The sequence below is a fragment of the Tribolium madens genome, unplaced genomic scaffold (assembly GCF_015345945.1).
Source record: "Tribolium madens isolate multiple individuals breed KSU strain unplaced genomic scaffold, Tmad_KSU_1.1 Scaffold_19;HRSCAF=116;Tcas5.2_LG9, whole genome shotgun sequence".
In the NCBI taxonomy this organism is placed as follows: Eukaryota; Metazoa; Arthropoda; class Insecta; order Coleoptera; family Tenebrionidae; genus Tribolium; species Tribolium madens.
The window spans coordinates 16,947,843-16,973,136 of NW_025400983.1; the positions used below are offsets into that span (position 1 = coordinate 16,947,843).

Here is a 25,294-nt window from a genome sequence, read left to right on the forward strand (position 1 = left end):
CGTGCTACTCGTATTATAATTTTACAATGATGCAAAAATATGCATAAAATATTTTTAACAAAATTTTAATTAGCAAAAGATTCTTGTTCATTTACTATTATTTTAAACTCGATTTTAAACAACGAATGTTTAAATTCATTTAACATTGAAGTTGTAAGTGATAATAACCACACAGTCTAGGCGGGAATTTTAAATTTTGAATTGTTTTCTAAGATTTTATAACTGATTCCTTTGTATTTTTTTGCGCTGGTTTACAATTTTTTCTCGTAAAGATATTTCGCCAAAAAAAAAAAAAAACAGAAAGTATAACATATAAAATCTACTATAAGCATGTGTTATCACTGGCCTTGTTACGAATACGCCAAACACAAATGTTTCAAGTGTTACTAGTATCAAGAATTTTGGGAGAACTGTTTATAAATTGGTTTATTGATCTATGAATTCTCTAATCAATAATATTTTTTTAATGATAATAATTTTAATAATGTTTTGACTACCATTCAACTAACTTACACGGCGAGTCACCTAAAATGAAGACCAAAACCAATTTTCAAACGCAACCCAAAATCCTTTCCCACAGATACCTTGTCTTCTGTTGAAATGTCATTCATTAAATTTGACATTGTTATTAATTCCACTTTTTTCCTTTTGGATTCGAAAATACTCCACAAAAATAATGGTATCATGGTATAATAGTTGCGTTTGATAATAATAATCGGTTAGAGTCTTTATTATACATGACTCAGCCTGTATATAAGCTTAAATTTAATATGACTGAACTTCAATTACTTCAAAAAACATGATATTTTTTATAGTAACTTCTAAAACTAAAATAGCAAACTAGTAAATGACAATTACAATGGTCTTATACGCCTTGTTAGAAAATTTGATTATTGGTTAGAACATATTTGTTTTGAAGGTACGGGTTAATTGATTTAGAAAAAAATATTGTGGGAAGTGAGTAAGCAAAAATGTAAAATCTTTGATTTTTTGAGATTAGTTTTTTCTAAACGTATTCAAATTGTGACTCTAAACAAAAATCTAGATATCTAGATTATACGAAATACCGGAGTTTAATAAATAGATAAGTGTGCGCTAAAAAACAGGTACATAGACATAGAGTAGCGCTTTTATATAGGGTGCGCGAGAACTCGCGCTCCAGAGAAAAATGCCATATAAGGTAAGATACCAGGAACATAGGAAAAATATTAAAAAAAAATATCTATAAAAATTTCGATGTTATGAGGGTTTAAAGTTTGCACTTTGACTCTATTAATTTCTGTTGTAAAAATAATTTTCCAAGTTTTTTTGCTATAGGCTATTAAAAGAGGAAACAAGGAAGCTGTATCCTAAATTGTAACTCTGTTCAATGATATTTGTGGCTTTTATTGGAAATTTTTTTGTCCCTTTACTAAGTAATTGTAAAAAAACATATAAAAGATCATCAGTATCATTAAATTTTTTGACAGATAGAATTTTTTAAACATTTTTTTCATGTTCCTGGTATCTAACGTTACTTGGAAATATTCTCTAGGGCGCGAGTTCTAGCGCACCCTGCATAAAAAAAATAATTTTATGGACAAGACTTGACATACTTCTTGTTTAAGGAGGATGCTAAGATTGCAAAAAAGTATCAAAACATGCATTTGGTTACTTCTTCAAACCACTTCAAAAGCACAAACATAAACTATATCGTATATTTAATAACTTGTATTAAAAATAGTATCTATAAAGAAGAAGGGTGTTTCATAAAATCCAGTTATAACTTTGGCGGAGTAATCCGTTGCTACTTAAGCTTCAGAGATTAAACAGCTTTTCGAGAAGTCCGACACAAAATAATGTAGCTGGGCGCGAGAGATATGCCGATAGTAACTCAAGCTGACACAAATTCGTAGACATGTGTTAGCTGTCCGTACAAAATCATAATAATAGTTCACAAGGAAAGACACATGGCCGACCAAGACCTAAGGGCTTTAATGCACCTGAGTCCGCCTTCAATGGAGGGGACTTATATCGGTTATTGTGTCATCGTTGACATTTTGAATAATAGCCTGCCTGTGATTGAACGAAGAAGGTCAAAGGACATTTGCGGATGACATGATTAACCTACAACAAAATATAGAGTTGATTAAATTTTGTAACTTTTTTGCAAAAAAAGTATGGATGTATGTGTAAGAACTTGCGCCCCAAAGAAAAATTTCAAAAAAAAATAAGTTACCAGGAACATCTTTAAAAAATTCTGTCAAAAAATTTTGATATTTCTTTTGGACATTTGACATTTTTTATGTCTATTTAACGATACTGATGATCTTGTATAGTAGATTTCATTGAAATTGCATAATGCTTGGCTATGAAATTTCATATTTAAGTTTGTAGGGCATGTCCCTGGTATAATAGCAGATAGGATTTTTGTTTTTCTTTAATTACTTACCTACATGGTTTGTTGAACTGACATGACTGACATTTGTATTCGTTTTTTCACTGTTTTTGTTGCTAGTTCGTTATTCTCAGAATTTTTTCAAATTATAATTAAAAGTAGTTCTCTTCAGAGTAGTATGTTTGAAAACATAATCAATTTCTTTTTGTTGTTGCTGTTAATGGAATTAAATATACCAATTTGAATAAAGCCAATTTATTTTTTCCAAAACAAATAGTGTATGTTTTTGGTGTTAAAACTACACCTACAAAGGGATGAAACAGGGTGTTAAACTTTTTATAGAAAAAACTCTCTTTGAAAAAAACTTGAAAAACTATTTTTCCAACAGAAATAAATAGAGTCAAAGTGCAAACTTTAAACCCTCATTACTTCGAAATTTTTATAGATAATTTTTTTAACATTTTTTCTATGTTCCTGGTATCTTACCTTATATGGCATTTTTCTCTGGGGCGCGAGTGTTCTGGCGCACCCTGTATAAAGCCTTTTTGACATTTAAAGCGTGGTTTACACAATCATAGCCTACTGTTCACAAATTATACAGATATGACAGCTACGGCAAAATCACAAAATGGATGTTGCCCCCACCTGGCCGCCCGGCCCTCTCAACGGTCTTCGGGTACCGCCAAATTCAAATGTACTTTACGTATTGAAAATAATCTTTCGTAAAGTAAACAACAAAAATTGACGTTATTAATGTTTTTATTTTGCATCACTTTATTCCAACTTCCAAAATAACACAAACTTTCCACCCAGTAAACCATTTCCATATGCATCAACCATCATAACCTCAAAAACTTGTCATGTCAAAATGCCAAGTAACTTAGTTACTTTATTTATGTTGGTTGGTGCCCATGTTGGTACCTTCAACGCTGCCGTCCTAAAAACGGCCCGCTCAACTGTCGTTGTGGAAGCATGGAAGGGGTAAATCTGATACTCACAAATGAACAATTTTATATTTCAGTTTTTCATAAAATTCACAACATTTATATGGAAACTAAATGTTGTAATATATTTGTAGCAATACATAGAACACAACTGCTATGATTTTTTGTGACTTTTGGCAAAAAGTACAGTGAAAAAAATTGTTTAACTATTTTTCAAAAATCTGTCTTATCTGTATAATCAGTGTACTGTTATACCAATTTCAATGAAATGGATTACCTATATATGTTTTTATTATAATTATTTAGTAAAGGTACAAAAATTTTTCTAATAAAAGTCACGAATAACATTAAACAGAGTTACAGTTTAGGATACAGCTTCCTTATTTTCTCTTCTAATAGCCTGTAGCAAGAAAAACTTGGAAAATTATTTTTTCAACAGAAATAGAGTCAAAGTGCAAAATTTAAACTATTATAACTTTGAAATTTTTATAGATAGAATGTTTTTAACATTTTTTCCATGTTCCTGGTATCTTACCTTACATTTTTTTTCTCTGGGGCGCGAGTTCTGGCGCACCCTATATAATATAAATAACTCTATTATAGACTAGATGTTGTTGCATACTTTATTTTGTCTAATTACGAGGTTTGCCTTAAAATCCGTGCAGAATCTCCGACCGAATGCGTACGGAAGGTAAAGTTGTAACACGACTGCACGACGGCCTAAGGCAGTGCCGACGAGAGCGGCAGCGCTCTGCTCGCCTGAAGAGACGATAAGATAAGGTACCGCTAGGTTATGGAATGGCACTTTAATTACACTAATGGGAGAACCAAATGTTAATTACAATTCAAAGTCGAAAAGAGAGGAGCTAGATCGCAATTTATAGACACCGGATTTAAGGGGAAGATTGTCGCAGCTGAGGCCGCCAATATTAATGGAAATTCTTGACTTTGATATCCACTTCAATCCCTGACTGGACAAACTATCATTACAATCCAAACTATTAAAATTTGTATTAAATCATGGTTCACTAAATTTGTTTTTTTTTTGTTGCAGTCCTACTTTCGGCCAAAGACAAGCTTGGTAGAGGAACATTTAGAACCACTCCCGACGACCACTTTTGAAGGTAATTTTTTAGATTTTTCAATACGGCTGTATTAGATCTTAACTTCTTCGTTTACCCTTACTAAAGAATTACAAAGAATCGAGAAAGAATGTACCTTTGCAGTAAAATTTCATCTGCAAACTTTTTAAAACTTGAGAAAACAATCTTAATACGAGGAATGCCAACGAGTCGTTATTTAAAAAGCTGCTTGATGAGAGATACAGTCGGCCATTGTTTTACGGCGCTTTTTCTCTACCTATTTGATATTTTCTTGTAAAAAGCTAACTTACTAAGAATTTCATTATTATAATTTTATGCGAAAGTTTCAGACAAGCATCTTATACAACTTTCTCTTTACGAAAAATGTTTTTTCAAATAAAAAGAGTTTTTATACACCTAACACCGATTTTGATGCTCAAAAGTCGTTTGTTGCGTTTTAACATGGACCATACTGTCACATATAAAAATGTTTTAAATGCTTTTAAAAAGCCTAATCTTTACGTAATTAAAACCTAATTAAGAAGAAAATCAATATTTCTATAACGTTTGACGTACGACCGCTTTCCCTGGGGAGCTTCTTGTTTCTCAGATATAACGGAATTAATTGATGCATGATGATTCAGAGTCTGAAAACGTGTCTGTAGTTTTTTTTATTGCAATGTAATTCTGTTTGTTGTAAGAATCTTAAATAATCATATGTGGCAAAATTACATTTGTCGTTTGTTATTTTTATTATTTTAAGAATTTATCCGTTTTTTTAATTATTTACTTTTCAACTTTGTTCCTCCTATTTTTCATTTCATAAGTTAATAATTATAGCCCATAAAGTGTAAAAAAGATGATTGCTCCGCCTATTTTGAATTATTAGCAACTAACAGTCCAATCATATTAGAGCAAAAATTACACTGGACAATTTTTTCCGTGATTTCGTGTAATAAAATAGGCTTCTATATTTAGGTGCATATTTTACATTATTCTATTATGAAGTACTTACTTTGAATTGCTTAAAAAACACTGAATTTAGGTTTAAACTTTAATGTCAACTAAATTTCCACGTGACATTTCAAAAATTGTGTCAGTGTGACTTACACTGCCTTTGATTACAACTTTTCGTTGGTAAAACTACTTAAGGGCGGGGCATTAATCAAGTTATATTTTAACGACTGTAGTTAAAGTATTAAATAACAAAACTATTCTATACTTTAACTACGACAGATCAGTTTTTTATAAAAATAACTAGTTATGACCTGAAATTACAAATGTTTCTCCAATTATACAGGATGTTAGAAACAGATTGTAAAATGTTTAAGGAGGTAATAGTGTGGACTAAAATAAACAAAAAAGTCTTGATAAACAAGGTCCGCAAAGTAACGGTTTGGGAAATGTCAAATGTAATTTTTTTTTAAATCTTCACTAGAAGCTTCTCTTTTTTGTTTGAAAAGACTGCAAATAAATATTTCAAAAAACGAATAATTTTTTCCGAAACCGTTTCTTTGGGGACCCATATTTATTAAGACTTTTTTGTTTGTTTTGGTCCATACTATTTACTTCCTAAAATGTTTTACAATCTTTTTTTAACACCTTGTATCTGCGACTTGTAAGTACTTAGACTAAAAATCTATCATTACAAAAAGTAACGCCAACGAAAAATTTTAATTAATGTTTTCGTCACTCGGTATTGGAAATACTTAAAATAGATCGTAAAAATAGGGAATATATAATTTAATTGTCTGCCTCAATAGACTTTCAGTCAAGTAATTTCTAATCAGTAGAACAAAAGCAAAAAATAAATTTTTGTATTTGTAATTCACAACCTCGTGTTATCGTAACTTAACAATTGACCAAATGTACTGAGGAACACAAAAACAAAGATGCGTGATACACTATAAGCTAATAGTAAAAACAACAAAAAATTTACAGACATTAATATTAAAATGCTGGATTACACGCGAAATAGATCATAGTTCTCGCGGGTTCGAGTTTGGGGTGCAGTTTTTTTTTTAGTTTGATACCCATTATTATTATTATTTTATCACATTTTACTGTTTAATAATATATATTTCATGATTAAAAATAATTTGCATCCCCATGAATTTATTGTATCTTCAACCATATAATTCTGCGGCCGCGTTACGGCCGATTTTTGCTCTTTGCGGCCAAACGGTGCGACGATTTTTACCAATTTCGTGCTACGTCCCCTTGCTACAAGTAACTTACATACCAAATTTCAAGTTTCTGGCTCTTATGGTTCTCGAGATTTGCTTTTTACAGACAGACACACAAACACACACGCACACACACAGAGAGAGAGAGAGCGACGACCCAATGGCCCAAACTAACTTTTTGGTGTCTTAAACCTATAATTCGTTCAGAAATGTAAAAATCTGGGTAGGTCAAATTTCAACCGATTACAATACTTTCTTTATAGGATAAGGAAAGTAAAAAAATTGAAATTCTGATAATGTCGGGATGTGGTGATAAATCCATAACACAGCTGAAAGTGAGAAACAAATGATGTTTTTTTCTCAATAATTTTACAATATAAGTAATATATCAAAAAATTATACCACAACTTTGATACCTTAATGTTTTAGTAATGAATTTAAGGTTCCTATTTAAAATGACGTCATCACTCTAAAACAAATAAAAGCTAAGATTTTAATTTCGTACTAGAATGTGTACTTTTAAAACAAAATTGACCTGTTTAAGGATTTTTCCAAAATTTAATTGTATGTATCCACGAGTTTTTTAACACCCTGTATCCTCTATTGTGGAGAGATGGATAAAAAATTAGAGTCTTATAATAAAAAAACCACCATATTTAATTTTTATGATGTATTGTTTGTGATTATAGTGTAGTAAAATAATATTATAATTCGGATCATTGAAATTGCATCTAGAATCTATTTGGTGTGGGTTAAGTTGAAACACTCGGTGTCTGGCGTCTTCTTTGCCTGTAGCGTAGAGCTGCTGTTCACTATGCATTTATTCATATCCACAAGCCAGATGATAATATAAATAGCGTAGAAAGTCGCGTTTTCTATCTAAATCACGTCGGCATATTGTGCGATGTGTGGCAAGCTCTTGTGTTATAAATTAAACTATAAAATTACAGCACATAATAATGCAAAGCTCGCATTTCAAGCGAGAGAACAATACCAATAAAAATTAATCGTAACGAATTAACCGCGATGATGATGACAACATGACAATTACAAACAATCCCAAAGTCATAAAAAGACAGAGCCGATCGAGAAAAAAACGCGTCATAAAGATAACTATAAAACGTAATAAAACTGAAATCCGAAGCGAGAGAAATTCGGCTGAACTCAATTAATCAATAAAACAGTAAAACGCTCCCCCGTCGCCGTTAAGAGTGTAGGGGGTGGATGGGGTTAAAGGGGACGGGGGTTGAAATGTGCGGTTTCGAGACGCTAGCCTAGGAGAGAAGCAGCCAGCGCACGCGGGTTGTGGTCGCCGAGGAATCTCCCGCTATTATATTGAACACTGGCTTTACTCCTGCTGCTGCTAATGTTCGTTGTTGCTCATCCAAGGCATCTGGGAACGTACGCATTTTTCGCATGACGTTGGTCCACCTACATGGAAATCTTCTCGAAACCATTATCAAAAATTTATATTAATATTTGTCTCAAGAATGTTTATATCAAAATCGTTAATAGTCATTACTGAACAGCGGGAGAGAACTTGAAACTTCTCTCTTTAGACAAACATCTGATTACTCACGGATATGATTGATTGTATCGAGAATTGGCTTAATTTGCATAAGCCTTGAGGTGAATAAGGTTTTCCATTTGCAGTTTACGTTTGGGTAATAAAACGCAAAATTTCAACATTTAATACATGGTTTTGGTTCAATAATCTTCATTCAGAGCACAAGAACTATTCAGAATTTGCGTGCTTGTTCGGCCACCGGTACATTGTTAATTAGCCGTCAGTGTCTGCTAACACGAAGACTTCACCGTCGTTATTTATTTGCTAAATCACGTGTTTCTTCCGGCAACGTCCGGAACTGACCCGTTACGCTCCCTATTACTAGGTTACGACGCGATAAAAGCCTCCCCAACGTTGGTAAAAAGAGCAAAAGCTTTAACACATTTCCTTTACACGCGTGTGTAACATATAATCTTTATCAGTTTTAATCTTCTTGGCCAACAATTCGTCAATTATTTTTTTTGGTTAAAAATACAAACTCGGGTCAAAAATAATTTTATTCATCGCCCGTTTAAACGTTTGTCGGCGAATTTGCGGTTGGGGCAAAATAAAGAATTAAACCGAGCGGTGGTCTATTGAAATGGGAGCTTCGCCGGCAGCACGTAGCTGACAAGCATTTTTACAAATGATTCCACTCGCATTCCCCCACACATGCACGCACACATTGCCACTGAATATTCTATGGAGCATTCACCGGCTTTTCAGAGGGAGCTACAGGTGGCTCAACATAGATAGCATTTTTCAGCGGCTTCTTTTACAGAGATATCTTTTACGATTTCACGCACCAACGCGACACCTGAGAAATCACTTCTTTAAACTAACTTTCTTTTTTTCTTGAATACATGTACGTATCTGGTAGTATTAATAATTATCAATGTTGCTCCTGAAAAATTCCATTTCATGGGGCTGTCGGTTTATCGAAGCAATTATCAGGCGTCGCCGTGGTGGTCCGGTTATGATAACGCGTCGTATTTCCACTTCCGTCCTTGAATGAGTTAAAGTGGCGAAAGCAGAGATAATAACGGAAACACGGTACTCAGGTACAATACAATGTTATCATGCCATCGTTTCTAGACGCATCTTCTACGTGGTCGTGAAGAATATACCAACCAACCCAGACTGGTGATGACTTTACTGCAACAAGGAAATGCGAGGAAATTAATATCGTAAATATAAAGTTAGACCATAATTCACTCTACTAAGAATTTTTCTGAAATATTGGGGCTACAAATTATCGTGAACACGTGGTTATGCCGTTTAGAAAACGGATTTATACTCGGTTAATTTACTTTGTATTTATGTACAGGTGAGCACGAATTATGAAAGCTGGATTTATATGCAGCCAGATTTATTCCAATAAACCAAATTTCTAAACACGTGAATATCTTTTTATTTATTTTACGTAATTTTCATAATATAAACTAAAAGCTCTAATCATTTTAATTGAAAAATATGATTTACACATTTTCTAAAAAAAATCTAAATGCATATATCGCGCAACCATCTAAACATCTACATAATAAAACTTCAAATTATGACAGTGATTTATTTATTATTCAGTTTTGTGATTTTCCATTTTTAAATGATTGGTAATTGTTTATTCATTAAATTGCTTTCGCCTTCTACAATTTTTAGAGAAAAGCTTAAAGTCAATTCATAGTGGCCATTTAATTTATTGCAAAGTTGGCAGCCCCTAGCCCGCCACCTCTAGTGTGTGGGTTGTGTCTATGTTGACAGCAGATGCAACTACATTGTGTCAAAAATTGTGACAGGCGCAGTAGATTTTATATCGACTCTCCCAACGAAAACTATAGTAGCTAACTCAAAAATTAGGGTTTTGAGAAAAAATTGAACCTTTAATAAAAAATCAGCTGCTTAATATTATTGAAAATTGCTGAGGGCCTAAATTTTGGTAAGTAATTGTTTATTGAAAGAAAATTTTTCTCATTGTTTTTGTATTTTAAGCGTTAGGCCCTACATGAACCATCGTAACTCAAAAAACAATTTTTAGGAGTTACTATATTTTTCGTTGGGAGAGTCGATATGTGAAGTATTCTAACTCGAGTTTTTCAAAATTGTCATTTTTGAGATAGATATGTCCTTAAAAAACAATTGGCGAATTTTCATAACTCAATTTTTACAAATTTACACAGGGAAGTGGCCACTATCAATTGACCGCGACTTTAGTAATGTTTACATATACAGATTTATCAACAAGAAATTACCACCTAGGATTTGAACTTTTAGGAAAATTACGTTTTTCATGTTGTTTGTACCTAGAATTTTTAAAAGTGATTTTGAATGTCTAAGTTTGGTTACCCGTTATTGTTGACAGTTGACGTATCTGTCAATTATCACGAGTTATCCATTACGAATTCCGTGGATATCCATACAAGTTGACAGGTGAATTAACATAAATTTTTGACACTAGTTACGATATCTTTTGTTTGTCGCCAGAAACCAACCTAACCAAATTTATGGCAACCTAGTTATGAATTCTAGGCAGTAATTTTTTGTTGATATGGCAATAGGCTGAAAATAACAGAAAATATCCAATGAATGTGTTTTTGATTTTTTTTTTTTTGGCATAGAATATTAATACTTACACGAAATAGAGATTTCGGTACATTCGCTTTTACAGGGCGAAATTAATTTGATACACGAAGCGTGGCGGAGTGCCTTAATACTTAATAAGTGAGTTCTGTAAAATGATTAACTCACAAGATTTGTACTTTTTGGTTGAACATTTTTATTAATAAATTTCTCGTATGGCTGTTATGGCTATTATAACGCTCCACTAGATAGCGCTATTTCAATTAAAATCAAATAAAAAAATATTTCAGTCATTCAGTAGTTACATTTTAATAAATAAGTTTTCTACATACAACAGGATATATTTTGTAAATGTGTTTTTCTATAGTTGTCAATATGTATGTTAATTTGACGTTTACAGGTTAGAACACCAAAAAATGTTATTTATCTATTTCGGTGTCACAATGAGTATTTGCCATCACCGACTGTGACTACTCTCCTTGTCAAATGAGAAATTGTTGTAGATCAACATATTTCACCGAAAATAATGCAATTTGAGCTGTTTTCAATCGATTTGGTTACCACATGCGTCAAATGTCAAAAATTTTAACTGTCAAATATAATAATAAATTTAATTTAAAAAGCTTAAAAAGGATAGTATAAAAATCACCTATACAACTCCTCACATCACAATGTGACACTTTAACTGCTCTTGTATTCTGTAATATTTTTTTTACTTGTTTGACGTTTGCTTTTGTGGATGTACAACTGGTTGCCTTTTAAATAAACGCATTGAGGACTTTTTATAAACCTTAGGGATTTTTAATTGTTGGAAATATTTTTGGGGGTTGTCATATGCCTGAACATATGTAAAGACGGTGCGAACATATGAACCATGTGCGCTCTTATCTTGAAGTTTAAAATTGCGAAAATTAGAATAAGAAAGATATGAAAAATGTGTTGGTTGTAATGTGAAAGAAAGAGAAAGAGTAGAGTTAGGAGGTAGAACTCCCGTATTCAAATCTGCGTCTCCAGAATGGCTCGGGGCTCCCACAGCTCTCGGTTTTGTTTTTCACCGTCGCCCTGAGATTTCCTTTATCTGGTGATTAAAACTTCATCCTGTCGCGGCGCTGTGGGTACATACTTTTAATAAAGGAACGCATACGCGGTTGTATTGTTAGCGCGCCACATCCCGTTTTAATTTTTAATGTAATTTACAAAATAGGCGGGACGAGTAACGCTACGGACGCTATAAATCTCAGACGACGCTTTGAATTTTTTCGGTAGCCAACGCAGCCTGATTACTTTAATCGATAAAAGGCGTTAACAAGGAATTGAAGTGCACTGTCTAATAATAATCAAATTCGAAAAAATATTTGTAAATAATGTATCAAATTGCTTGTTGTTATTTTGAACCTTTTTTTGATGAAACAGAATCAGTGTTTAGTCAAAAAAACAGTTAGTTTTTTTGGTCTTGTCATTTTAAATAATTAGTTAGGAAAACAAATAGTTTAACTGCAGAAAAAGTATATTTTTAAGGTGTCAGAGACCTCTTTTTCTATTAGAGAAAGGTTATATCGGCGCCCTCCATATGTACTTTCACTTACACATTCATCTATTCTATATTTCGCAAGTCGTTTTCATAATTCCTCGCATCAGGTCGAGAGACAAGCACTGCTCATCGTATTTCCATTTTGTCGAGGGGCTCTGCTTTCTATAAGAGCGCGCACCTTATGCTATTTGCATACTCGTCAGCTGCGCCACCTCAACTTTTCCACGGATAAAGTTAGCCTAAAAAGGTACTTCGAAACAAACTATCGGGCCAAATGTGATGCATTTCAACTACCTCTTACATATTCCCGCCAACGACGACGATGTCAACGCCTGCCACTTGTAAATGGATGAATATATCAACGGTGATGGGGTTCAATCGGCAAATTTCAGCACAAGCTTTGATACACAAATTTTAAGAACGTATAAAACTGAAATTTTATACAATTATTTTATTTATGATTGTGATTCAATTGAAAATAAGGTTGCTTTCTAGCAAAATTTTTCAACTTGTTATTACAAATTTTTATTACTGAATTAGGTACGCCCATTAGGAAACAGAAAAGTTAAACTCAAAACTAAAATGATCTACAACATTCTATATTTTCGTAAAACATAACAAAATATTTTTAGCTAGGTACATGGTTAACTTTAACAGTTAGGTATGCATAAATTTTAAGAAATTTTTTGGGTTTAAAAGAAATTAGAATGTTCAACTTGCTTTATCAAAAGTTTGAAATTGGGAAAAGTGGAGTAAAACGATAATGCTATGACAGATATCTTCTAAAAAAATAGTCCAATTTCGACTTTAATGTCGGTAAATTTGTCAAATATGTGATTGTAAATTGCACATTTTTTCGACATCTTTTTCTAAAGTTTACTTTGCTAATACAAATTACAAACATTTGACCAAAACAATTATTTTTTTTCGTAATTTTTAAAAAAGAGAATATTTTATATTTTTTCTGTTTTTCCTGATTTTAACTTAAATTTATAAAATAAAAGTAAGAAATGTTGAAGAGAAAATCTTAAAGATTATATACAGAATGTTTACGGTCTTGAGATAAGGGAAGAAAATAACTGATTTTATTTATTTGTTTGAGAACTACTGCTTCGGCTACAACAATGGTCATTAATACTATTATGTTGTGTTTCAACGTAAATTATATTCACAACAACCAATTTATTATTTCAATATTCAATCAAACGATTTTGTTTTTAAAACGATTTTGGAAATTTGATTAATACTAAGACAAAAGCAAATAACAGTGGTCAGTGACAAAATTATGAAGTGACTTTTCTTTTTTATTACCGTGGATACGATTTTCTTATTTGTTGCAAAAATGTAATTTTATTTTAGAAAAAAAATAATTCCAGTGACTCTCAAACTTTGTACTGATATTTGGAGTTAGATGACATTATTAAATAATAAGAACCATTCTGTGAGTTTTTTTTCTCGGTTATATTATTTCTGTACTCTTAAGTATATTACCAAGTCAATTTTCAACTATGTTCCGTAAACACCCTATTTATTTGAGGAAAATTTGGTTTATCCAAATATTTTTAATTTCTGAGTTACAGAAGGTTTTATTCGTCGAATAAATTTGAATTCGGGGTGCAGTCTTGAACTTCACCAACTTAAATTGTAAACAAATATGATCTCTGGAGCTAGTTCTTTAAATCTTAAGTGTCTTCATTTAAAAGAAATCATACAATAGTAAAAATTTTAGATTAATTTTTGTTGTTGAAGATATCACCCAGTTTCATTAGCTCATGTTACCGATTACTAGCAATGTAAACTTTGGGATAAAGTACTCAGAAGGTTTAACAATCATTTATGTTGGATTATTTTGATATTTTTTTCGGCGCCAATGTGGAGGTTTCACCCTCTATTTCTCAGAAACTATCAACATTCGGATAAGACATATTGAGTTGTTTTGACTTCTTTTAACTTCTTTTAAAATATTTGTACATACCTCAAAATTACTCCGTATTTGTTTACAATTTTTGTTAGTTTTTGCTTTTATTTTCCTACTTTTTAACATTTTTGAAAAACTATTAGGTAACTATTCTTCTAAATTGTGTAAGTGCGGTTTTTATCAGTGAAAAAAATTTTCAATTTTTAAAAAGTTTTATATTACATGATGTTATTGGGACATAATAATAACTAGCATAAATCTCTACAATCTTCAAATTCTTCACTACAAATTGCTTCCCCTTAACAAATTTATAAATTTGAATCTTGGACTTCTTAACCAAACTATTTAATTTTGTAAAATATAGTTTTATATTATTTTTCTGCAACTTTTAATGAATTTTTCTTAAATGAAGTTCAACAATTCTTAGTCTATCAATATTATGACAAATTATGTTAAAGTCTGAACTCCATCAGAGAAGTTATTTATTTTTTATTTTTTTATCGTAAAAAATGCACTATTTTTATGTTTGATATGAATAATAACATACATATTTTGAATTTGCCTTAAAAGACTACAAGACGACAGTAAACCTGTAATTTGGACTTTACATGTAATCTACTCCTATTATTGTATTGTATTATTACAAACAAATTTTTGCTATTAAATCGAGTATAAATTGCGATTTTGAGTTGTGTAAAATTTTAATCTTTACCAAGACTGTGTCAATCTAGGATTGACGCAATTTTCATTATTTGTAAACTTAAAATGCATTTTAATTAATAACAATAAAAAATAATGATTTGAAAAGTCTTAAAAAAAACTTACATGGAAGTTTACAGTTGTTTTTATTTTGATAAACAATAAAAGTTTGTTTATTCAATGCATAAAATGCTAAATTTTATCAATTTCAAAAAACAGTAGAGATGGAACTACAAAATTCTTATTGATTTCCGAAATAAACGATTTTGGATTTTTTGCACTCATCGATTTAATAAAAATAGAAAAAGACATTATTTGTAGTCTTGATAAATATTTTGATAGTTTGAAACATGGTTGCTAATATTTTAGTTTTCTCTATTTGGTGACTATTTGCGTCGTAATGGGCCATCATAGGATATAGGTAGGCAAATGATGCTATTAGGCAACAAGTAAATTGCGGAGACGTGCTCGACATGCGGCACCTGGGATTGCACGTCGTCACAGGTGACAAGGAGGAAGTGGTACACAGGTAAACGGAGCGGCTTGAGATGCGGTGAGCCTGATTGGAGACGCTCCACTGAACGAGGCCGCAACAACCACCATCAAAGCAATACAAATCGGGCTTGATTTTGCTGCTACTGTGCCTTGACGTCACATTTTCTGTTTATCTAATTTTCTCCTATCCATCACACTGACAAAGTTACTATAAAAACACCTAAAATATAAATGAAAAAGAAAGAACAAGTCCTTGGCACTCACTCACTCATAGTTGGATCTAAAATCGTTAGAATATCAGCCATCCCTTTATTCAAGTAAGTTTCAGGGAGAATGCTAGCGTGCAAGGGTTGATTATGACGTCGTGATCAGATCTGTCATCCGGGACGATGCTAGGGGCTGAATCCGGGTAAAAGGATGTTTTATTTGGAACGATATTACCGGTGGCGTAAATTGGCGCGAGAAAACCAACCATCTTTGACTTCCTTTCCAATATAAAAATGAGGCCCGTTTCGTTAGGAGGCCGCGTGTGTATCGTAAAAACCAATAAGCGGCTAGGTTAAAACAAAACCGCGCCAAACGTGGGGAGGCTGAGACGGGAAATAACGCAAGAGGAAATATTCGAATATGCGAGGGCGGCGAAGGGCGGCGGGGCCCCATCGGGCACACAAAATTCGCATGGAATGAAAAACAGAAGCTCGTCAGGATACGGGTTTGTTGTGCGGGTAAGAATGCTTTATCAATTTCAATTTAGAGACACACATTATTTCACAATGTGACTCTGATATCGTTCTTAATTAAATCATTCGGAATCTAGCTCGTGTTGTCTTTCCATTTTACGTTTAAAATGTATTGCAATCAAAATATAAGAAAAAAATTGTTCATTTATTTGGGCTTATAAACCTTACTCTTGTCCTTGATGCATTTGGCTGTAGGGTGGCGACTTTGCCGATTCGGTCTTTGATACGTTTCCTCTGTAATTCAACGGCTCGTGATTTAAAGCTGTTCTGAAAACGTTTCCTAATTAAGCTTCTGTCGCAAACGACGTTTGGCTTTTTCACAAGTTTAATTTTTAGCATCTCGAAAACCGCCCGCTAGAAATGCCCCTTCTCGTCATCGCCATGGTAACGCGTGAGAGAGCACACTGTACGTTAATTTAAACCGTAACGCTACTGACTACCCTAAAAAAAGTTAATTTTTCAATGTGATGAATAATTCGGCTTCGAATGTCGAAGGAAGTATTGAATGAAAGGGGTAAGGATTATTGACGTTTATGGAAAACTGGATAAATAAAGACATTTCGACAACTGGAATAAAATTACAGCAACTTAGAGGACTTGCTTATATTTCATTATTATTATTTAATAAATATTAGTTTTTATTAACTCCTCGACAATAAAAGCGAATTTTTAAGAAATTTTTTACAACAAACCTGGTGAAATACAGTGAGATGGGAAAAGTTAATTAAATAACAGAAAATGCACCAAAAATTGTTACATACGATATTTAAACACTTTTTAAAAGCATCTCAGTGCATGCCAATAAAGCAAGCATCTAAACATACAATATTTCTTAAGTGTTTTTTAGCATTAATCTCGCTTTGAGTGACTTTACATTATTTTTAGGATACTGAATTGGTAACTAGCATAGTTACAGGATAGTTACTAGCATAGTTACTACATACGATTAGTTACAAACGAGTCCGGTAGATAAAATTTACTTTCCTAGTCCGGTAGTAGTCTACTACCGGAGGATAGCCTATCTACGGGACTCATTTATAAGTATTAAACGCTAGTTAAATTTTCGTTTTCATAAATTTTTGTTTAATTTGAAAGTGATCGTTGCAGTATCCTAAAAAATCTTATATAATATACGACTGGTAACATTTTTATGGCTTTGCCGCCTTATGGCTCGACCTGTAAAGTATTGGCGCGGCCGTAAAAATGTTGCTATATAATTGATTGTTTTTAATAAATAATAAAAAAGCGATTTTTTTTATCAGTATAATTTAGTAAAGAGATAAGTAAAGACATATTCGTAGGAATGTCCGAGTTGTGACAATATCGAATCGACAATTTATTAAAATCGCAAATAAGTTGTTAATTTTTTTTCACCAACTAGGCCGATATTTTTAAAAGACTTGATTGACATTTTTTATATTTGAGCATTTTTTCTAAAAAATCATTACCAACTTAACAATTAAAACCAAATTTTAAAAATTATTTGAATGTTTACTGGTTGTTTCATGCATTGAATAGTACATACCAAGGTGGAAGGTGCTTCATTACCAAGACGAAATTTACAATAAGTATGTAGTATGATATTCACAATCATCCTCCTTTTAAAGAGCAGAAAGCCAATAAAGAATTTATCAAATTTTGGAGAATATGACATATTGTATATTACAGTTCAGATTGGGAAGTGTCCATTTCCTAAACTCAACAGTCATATTACATTTCAACTGGCAAGGAAGTGACCACTTCCCAACCTGACTTGTATGCAGGATGTCCGGAAAGACGCGCACCTCCTTAAAAGGGAGTAATTGGGTAGTCCCCTAGAGTACTGAAAAAATGTTTAAAAAATTATGTCTGTCAAAAAATTTTGCCATTTGACATTTTTTATGTCTATTTAATGATACTGATGAACTTGTATATGTTTTTTTTATAATTATTTAGAATAGGTACAAAAATTTTGCCAATAAAAGCCTCATATGAGGCTTTACACTAAACTTTACACTAAACAGTTACAATTTAGGATACACCTTTCTTGTTTCCTCTTCTAATAGCCTGTACTTGGAAAATTTGAAAAATTATTTTTCCAACGGAAGTAGTGTCAAAGTGCAAAATTGAAACTCTCATAACTTTAAAACTTTTGTAGATAGATTTTTTTTTATCATTTTTCTTGTTGTCTAGAGCACCGTCCGATGATACACTGTAACGAAGGTGCGCGACTTTCCGGACATCCTGTATTTCATACCAATTGTTGAATGAAGTTTAAATATCATACTTTCCAACTTTTACATTCAAATTAATTTGATTATTACTTCCTGATGGTCAATAAAATTTTTTGTCGTCGTTCCATGTTGTTATGGTATGAATAACGTTCAATTTTAAATTATTAAGTTATCAATACTACTCTAGTAATAGGATTATTTTTGACAGTTTTGTCAGTTTAAACCTCCAAATATTCAGAATTTGTAAATATTTTTTTTAGAAATAGTAATTTAATATGACGAAAAATGTTGTACGTACCATGTGCTGTTAAGAGCCATAACGACCGCAGGAAGATTACAAATTCCTCGGTCATTATGGCTTTCTTAACAGCCCTCAATATCTAGATAACTACAAATTAAACTTAGAATTTACAATTGTAATAAAAAAATAAATTGCTACTATAAAATCGATATTACAATAATTATTGCATTCGTGTTTCCAAAAGCCGGTTTTTCACTTCATTAGCTTTTAAGTTACATAACTTTTGGATAAAAATAACTTAAAGTTAAAATTGGGTTAAATTAATACTTACCCATGTTTAAGTTAAAAAGAAATTTTATTTTTGTAATTTGACATCATTGTAGTCACACTCGTTTCAAACTTACGTTTACGAAAAAACACTACTTTTTAACTAAAAGTAAACTTAAAGTTAAAAGTTAACTTATAAACCGAAAAACCTGCTGTTATTGATACAGACTTTATACTAATAAGTACGTATTCAAAAATTTGAACTTTGGAAATACAGTACAACCTCGATTTTCCGAATCCACAACAATCCCAACTTCCAGTAGTCCGAACTTTTTTTTGTTTTAACTATCTGAACATAAAGTGAACTTGACTTTGAAATTCAAGCTTTTCATAAAAAGTCGTAGTTAAGAGAAATGTAATGTAAAACATAAGTGTACATAAAACTACAACTCTGCATTTTTATTTTATTTTCTATTAGTCGGTTTATTAAATAGTTTACATGAAAACTTTGAACTCGATTAAGGGCAGGCAGCCACAAGCTTATAGAAATTTACAAAAACAGAAAAAAGTCAGGTTTTTTTTTTTGGTCAAACTCCAAAAATTCCTAATTTTTATAGTCTCTCAAACACAGAGAGAAAAGCAAAAGAAATGTTTTTATTAAACAAATACGAATTTGTGTGTTTAAAACAAAACAAGAAAATTGATGATACGAAAAAATGTGAAATGTGGATACACCCAATGTTGCATTAGTCCGGAATATTGAAGTTGTACTGTAGATCAAAATATTTTCACACTGAAATATAATAAATATTGACTAGTCAATTTACGGTTTACCGATTTTATTCTATGTAACCATTACATTTCTCCCAGTGTACGTTCTTTTTTTTTGAATATTTAAATTTTTTTCGTAGTCGCACAAGTGGTGCGGTAGTTAACAGCAATTGGTACACCAGGGAAACAAATGAAAGATTTTATGATTCAGTAGTCGGCAGCGCATGTCCTCATCGTCGCAGCTTCACTGCCATAATCATGTGTCTTGATTAGCGCCATTTGTATATAAGAATCTCTCCGCGAGAAGATATTATTGCATGGCTCGCCCTAACTCGCGCTTACACGATGCCAGACTTTAAACCAACTGATTACATTGTGGGATTGAATATCTCTCTATTATTTGCTAAAGCTTGGGGCCAGCTTCACTACTTCTCAGCCAAACTTTACTTATTTACAAAGTGCAGTACGACGACAAAAAGGAATTTTCATTGCGGTTCTTTAAATCTCACCACAACGAACTGAATACATGTTGGGGTGGTTCTATAGATAGATATGAATATGTAGTGCCCATTTTTTCTATTTTGTTGAGTGCCATTGTAATTTTTAATAAATTGTGTGGGTCCAAGTGCGGCCAGCGACGGAAGCAGCGGCCAGAGACGGCGATATAATTTTCGATAAAAATGCCGATCTAAAATATCCGATCTAAAATAGGTAGGTGGTGGTTTGTGAAATATTGTTCAACACTCAAAAGCCCCCATATAAACGAATTTTTGCCAAGAAATGTGTAATTTGAGCTAACCTGTCAGGTGAGAAATTTTTTTTTTTTTGAAAAGGTCAAGTGGTGTTTGTATTTGTCATTTCTCGGCGTCAGTCACAAAAAAGTTTAGTAGCAGAAAAATTGTGGAAATGCAATAATAATCGAGTGTGGGTAACCTAAAAGTGAAATAATGGAGTGTGTAAAGTATTTATAGTCAATTTGTTCGAATGACGGAGGTGTTTTTTGTGAATTTTGTGTCTCCAACGAGTGCCGCGGATTTTGGGCCCCCGAAAGAGACCTATCTATAATAAAATTTATACTCACTTGCTAACATAAAAGAGCAAGATGATAAGTCGTCAAGTGTCGTTTAGGACTTTAAAAGTTCCATATAATAGAAATTTACCAAAAAAGTTTCGTATTTGAGGTTGACATGATTTTATTATTGGCATTGAAGTAACAAACGTTGGATGGACCCAGTGAACTATAGATTTCCAGATTTGCAGAAAAATTGTGGAAAGACGAATAATAATCGAGTGTAGGTGACTCAAAAGTGAAGTTATTTTTTAAATTTTTTTCAAGTGGCGCAAATGATTTTAGCAAAATGTGTACCATAGAGATAAAAAATTATTAATAGATTGCCAGCGAATCATTGACCTATCAAAAGATATATGTGTCGAATACAATTAAAAAAAATAAATATAAAATTAAACCTGATATTGTGAACCGTACTCGCGGCCGAAGCCCCCGCGAGCCCCATAGGGGGCGCAGCCCCCGCAAGCCCCATCTGGGGCCGCAATCTGAAGTGACCTAAACGTTATTTTACACGGCCTAAAAGACACTTTGCTAAATAAGAATAAAGCTCTTAGTCAAATCCAACAGGATTTGTCCACATGTGAAGTGTATTTTTTAAATTTTTTCAAGTGGCGCGAGTGATTTTAGGAAAATGTGAGTTTTTTTTCTGAAACAGACCGACGATGAGAATTTGATAATTATCAAGTGTAGGAGATTCAAAGATGAAATAGTGAGTTATGTGTTGTGTATTTTTTTATTTTATTCAAGTGATGCGAATAAATTTAATAAAATGCGTGGTGTTGGGGCGAGCGTGGGACATTTTTTTAAGTTTAAGCATTTCTTTAAGAATTTTTTAAATGTTTTTTGCAACTCTAGAGATTTTTTAAAACAATACCTCTGACACTTTCTTAGTCTCCCCAACTGTCTTTTGTAGCACGATGTTTTGAAACGTCTCAAATGACATTTTATCTAAATTGAAGCATTTCTTTAAGAAATTTTTAAAAGTTTTTTTGCAAGTTTAGAAATTTTTTAATCCAGTACATCTGACACTTTCTTAGTCTCCCCAACTGTCTATTGTTGCACGATGTTTTGAAACGTCTCGATTGGTATTTTTACTACTAAATTTAAACATTTCCCTAAGACTTTTCCTTTTTCTGAAAATCAAAGTCAATACATTTAACACTTTCTTTTTACTCCAAGCCAAACTAATCCGAAGTAACCCCATGTGACCTGAACTGACCTGAAGCTACACGAAGTGACCCAAATATTATTTTTTACAATCTAAAAGACACTTTACTAAATAAAAATGAAACTCTTAATCAAATCCGATAGGATTTGACCACATTTACTAGTATCTCTCTATTATTTGCTAAAGCTTGGGGCCAGCTTCACTACTTCTCAGCCAAACTTTACTTATTTACAAATTGCAGTACGACGACAAAAAAGGAATTTTCATTGCGGTTCTTTAAATCTCACCACAACGAACGCAATACATGTTGGGGTGGGTCTATAGATAGATATGTTGTAGGTATTCCGGGCATAAAAATAATTGCATGAACTTGTTGCACATGGAGTAACATGAAAACACCACCACAGTGAGCTGAGTGAGCACTTTTCGACTAGTCTCTAAATTGGAATCAGAATGTTGGGGCCGGCGGATTCTTCCGTTCACTTCCCGGGAGAGGCAGTCCGGAATGAAAAATTTAGATTGCATTAGAGGGAATGAGACCCCTTGAGCCACTACAAATCAACTAATTAGCCTGAGCTAGCTGACTGACTACATCCCTTCACTAGTCGTCTCTGTTTGCGTCAATCTCTGTCACTCTCACATAATCGGAATATTCGCGGATACACGAGGCATATCACATGTCTTATTACGCAATTAACGCAGGAATGCGTTGATGGAGTCTTCGGTCCAAGACGCAAAGATCGAAGGCCACCACTACCTTCACGTCCCACTCTCGTTAATTCTTCACGCGTATACATGGCCACTGTCAAACAATCAACGAACCTTCATCAAGTCTGAGAGGTCTGCTGAATCCCGATAAAGCACTAATTCCCGCAATCAAATATTGATTCAAAACTCACCCTATTTCTCTTTCTTAAAGCGAGGAGCTTTACATACAACACCGGAGCCTTTATTAGAACGCGATGATTTACTGTAATTACTTTTTTCATGAGAACGGGAATGGTTGCCGTGTTAATAATGTTAATTAATATTTCAAGTACGGATGGACGCTTCCAATCTTTCAATCACTACACGACTCTTGCGAAAATCAATTACACTTCTGGAACTAATTTGTTGCGACAAATATTTGAGATTTAAAACCAAATAACCAGATTTTTTGTTTTACTACTATTTATAGATAGTTCAAACTCGACGTACGAACATTGTATGCATAAACGCAAAAACATCATTTCGTTTGTTAACACATTTTTTTATTTTAACATTTCTTCTAAATTAGAAAAAAATGCTTACTTCAATCAATATCTCTAGATAATCCCCGATCGTCGAGAGCATTTAATAATTAAGTAGTTATATGATCATCCAAATACGATTTTTCTAGAAACAGGCTGTCCTACGTAAGACTATTTGGCAATGGATTTTTATGAAATTTAAAATTCAGATATTAAAAGATGGAGATTCAATTACTATTTTTAAAATTATTTCAAGATTAAAAATTATTTTAACACATATTTTCTCAATTTAATTATAATTATAATGCTAAGCACTAAAAAATAGACCTCCATACGCAAGATTAACTAAATTACTTCTCTGAATTAGCAAAAATACGTCGATTATGTTATTAAAATTGTGGCCTAATTTTTGAAAGAATTTTGTCAAAGTTAATTCGCCCGACAGTCAGTGTTTATAAAAATTCGGTAATAGCTTCTTTTTTTTCCTTCTTTAAGGACAGATTTTTGCTTATAACATTTTTTGGCAATTCGCAATTTGATATAAATTTTAAGTAGCAAGACACGTTAAAATTACATTTTAAGGGCTAGAATTGTTTTAATAATGCGATAATATTAACTTCTACCTACTAAATAATCAACGTTTTAAATTTCGTTTGAATCAGTTGGCAAATAACAGATTATTGACACGAAAATCTTAGGAAGGACACCCTGTATAGTCAAAACTTTCTCGACTGTTTTTTTCCTTTTTTTTGATTTCTATTTTGAAAAATGTACCGAAATGATAAAAAGTTTTTTTTTGACCCAACATACATGACCGGTGGTCCCTAATTAGACTCTCATATGAGAAAAAAGTCATGTCATGGTGTGTAAAATTTACAAAAAACCTTTAGGATTGCTTAAAATCAATAAAAACTGTTTGAATCAATAAAAAATATGCACTTTTTATTTTTTTTTCGAATTCTATAAAAATGAAAGAAATTGTGTTATTTTCTGTTTCTACATAAGTCATTGCTACCAAGTCAATTTTAGAGTCACAGGCCACTTTGATTAGAAAATTGTACAAAGTGCATTGTCATAAAAAAGTTTGACCATTTCCAATTCAGATAATTACTTGAACATTTTAAAAAACAAATTTGGAAAAAAATTAAACATGAAGTAAAATATGGCAAAATAACAAAAGATAGAATGTTGAATTAAAAAACTGAAAACATTACTTTAAATGGCATATTTGGCTGAAAGTTTCCACTTTTCCATAAAAATTTAATTACATTTCTCGATCTCGACTAGTCATCTCTTCGAACGCTGCTTTGGTTTAATGGATGCCATATCAAACATCGCGGTTTAAAGAGTGAGCACATGGTTATTTAGAATTTGGGGTAAGAGAGGAAATTAAGTGTCAGCGTTTGATGCAAGAGACAGTCTGCTGAATGTTTCAGTTATATTTCCATATACAAATGGGAGAAGACTCAGACAATTTGTCGACAAAACTGGATGGATTTAAAAAATAAAATGGTGATGTTAAAAGAGAAAGAGAGAAGGTATAAAGAGTTGCATTAAGAGCGGGTGTAAAAACCCTAACTCGAAATGGTAGCAATAAAGTCAAGTAATTATCCCGCAGGAAAAGCACCTGCCAGTGACGGGACCTGCACCTAAGATGCTCCAGTGGCGTTTTAATTACACCGTTATGCTAATTACACGACCTGCATGGCGGCCTTTCAATTTTTTTACGGTTATTTCAGCATTACCTCTAAATCTTATAAAAGATGCTATTCGCGTTCCTAGTCCACCTACCACATCAATTTTATTACTATCATTTTCAGACTACAAAATTTCGTCGACATTTAGTTGATAACACTACAATTTTGTTGTACTTGTAATTAAATTACAAAAATAAATATTGCTAGTGATTTATACGACTATTTAATTCATCTCTCTTTTGATCATATATTAACCAATATAATAGCAGATATTTACTTTCGTATCCTAGCAATACTAAATTCAAACAAATATTCCACTCATGAAAAATATAATTAACTGGATATTCTACGAGTGGTTGCAGTGAATATTTTCAACTAACTTAATTTTTTACTGGTTATAAAAATGTAATCATGTGTAACGCAAAATTTGACATTTAGTTCATTGAATAGTTTGTTGATTACAATTCGTAGTCAAGGATTGTCGAATATTTTTATTCGTGGTCATTATAGAAAAATCATTTTCCTAAGACCTACTAAAAATTTTATG

At 32.4% G+C, this 25,294-nt stretch overlaps 1 protein-coding gene across 4 annotated transcripts in view; it reads left to right on the top strand.

Moving 5' to 3' along the window:
• The window catches only part of LOC123015504 (myelin transcription factor 1), a 241,221-nt gene that overhangs the window by 144,417 nt on the left and 71,510 nt on the right, over positions 1 to 25,294 (top strand). For all 4 annotated transcript variants that reach the window (XM_044415265.1, XM_044415267.1, XM_044415266.1 and 1 more), the window contains exon 3: positions 4,376 to 4,445. In XM_044415265.1, coding sequence (XP_044271200.1) covers positions 4,376 to 4,445 — 70 coding nt within the window. The remainder of the gene's footprint in view (positions 1 to 4,375; positions 4,446 to 25,294) is intronic.